Source organism: Austrofundulus limnaeus, unplaced genomic scaffold (genome assembly GCF_001266775.1).
Source record: "Austrofundulus limnaeus strain Quisiro unplaced genomic scaffold, Austrofundulus_limnaeus-1.0 Scaffold106, whole genome shotgun sequence".
NCBI lineage: Eukaryota > Metazoa > Chordata > Actinopteri > Cyprinodontiformes > Rivulidae > Austrofundulus > Austrofundulus limnaeus.
In genome coordinates this window covers 464646-466321 of record NW_013952508.1, presented here as the reverse complement: position 1 = coordinate 466321, position 1676 = coordinate 464646, and the positions used below count along the sequence as shown (strand labels likewise).

At 39.4% G+C, this 1676-nt stretch overlaps 1 protein-coding gene across 3 annotated transcripts in view; it reads left to right on the top strand.

Moving 5' to 3' along the window:
• The window catches only part of LOC106521285 (tripartite motif-containing protein 35), an 8525-nt gene that overhangs the window by 3402 nt on the left and 3447 nt on the right, over positions 1 to 1676 (top strand). For all 3 annotated transcript variants that reach the window (XM_014013802.1, XM_014013801.1, XM_014013803.1), the window contains 2 exons: positions 477 to 572; positions 661 to 891. In XM_014013802.1, the coding sequence (XP_013869256.1) occupies positions 477 to 572; positions 661 to 891 (327 nt within the window). The remainder of the gene's footprint in view (positions 1 to 476; positions 573 to 660; positions 892 to 1676) is intronic.

Below are 1676 nucleotides of genomic sequence, written 5' to 3'. Positions count from 1 at the left end.
GAAGAAGAACCTCAGCTTAGCCTGTTAGCTTTAGCGCTGACGCTATATTGCCTTATATGCATTAACTCGACACTAGCGCGACAAACAAGCTAAACTGAGGTCCTCCATCCATATTTTCAGTTACAGGCTGTCATTTCTACCTTCTCCTCTCTGTCAACGCTCTCTGGTTTCATTTAAAAGAGCCAATCTGGATATAGCTTGCTTACACAGATGACCTATCCACATCATCATTTACCCAGAATGCTTTGCGTGTAAACAAAATGGCCCCGTCCGTGTAATATATTTTAAACTTTTAGTTTAAAAATGATAAAAACTAAACAGCCTACAGTATTTTTACAGTCTTTATTTTACAGTTAAAATATATGTTTATCAAATTAAGTCTAATGTTACAACTAATCGGGGATCCCTTTAATAGTTAACATTAGACTGGATATTTTCCAAAGTGATATTGAATACTATTTTACCGGCCTGTCCAGGAGAAAATGCAATCAGCTCTGAGCTCGTTGCAAGAGAAAAGGGATTCCTTTGAAAGAATGCGGAAAAATTACGAGGACACAGTGGAACACCTTCAGGTGAAGTTTCTTTCTTTCTTTTTTTTTTTTTTTTTGGTTCCCCCATATACATTTCAAATCATGGCTAACATCTTCAAACCGGATTTAGGTCCAGGCCCAGTTTGTGGAACGGCGAACCCGGGAGGAGTTTGAAAAAATCCGCAACTTTCTTAACGTGGAAGAAGAGTCCAGGATGGAGGCGCTGAGGAGGGAGGCGGAGCGGAAGACCGGAGAGATGAGGCAAAGGATTGAAGAAATAGAGACAAATATATCCTCAGTGTCTGAAAGCATCCGAGTTTTGGAAGAGGAGATGGCTTTGGAGGACATCTCAGTACTTCATGTATGTTCAATCATCTTAAAAATGTATATATACTATATATATATATTTGGGACTTTGATAAAATTTTCAAACTTATTTTAGAGCTGTTTTTCCTTTTTTTTCACTCATAAGGCTCTGTGTAAAGATTCCAAAACTATTTTTTTTTAAATCGGACCACCCATTAAGGATTTAAAGGGGACCTATTATGCAAAATTCACTTTTTAAAGGCTTTTTTTTTTTTACTCAACTTTGGGTATATACTTCTTAAAAAAAACAGTCCTAGGACCAAAATAAATGCACCTAGGGGCATATTTACTGTAAGTAAATGTATTTTTAATGTATATTAATGACAAGTTTTATACTTCCGTCATTTTGTGACGTCACAAGCCGTACGACAACCCACCTGAACCTGCGTTCAGCCCCTTACCTAGCAACCCCTGGCTGAAGCTCCACCTCCTCAGAATAAAAAGCCGTCACGGTTGTTGTTGGGCAACGCGCAGCTCATTTCACAACAAGCCTCCAATAGGGCAGTGGGTAGAGTGTTGGACCAGAGAGCGGGAGACCAGGGTTAGACACTGGCATGGACACTATTTAATTATTTATTTTAATTCGTTATGAACACGTTTTCTCATGTACCTCTATTGTTTAGCTTATTAAAGCCTTGTTAAAGCCTATTTGTTAGAGTTTCTGAGGTATTTTGGCCACAGCTGCTCCCTGCTCTGGTATGCATGCAGAGTGAGCGCAGAGCAGAGGAGGGAGAGAAAAAAAATAAGCTGGGACCGACTCTGCCTCTGGGTCTCATATGG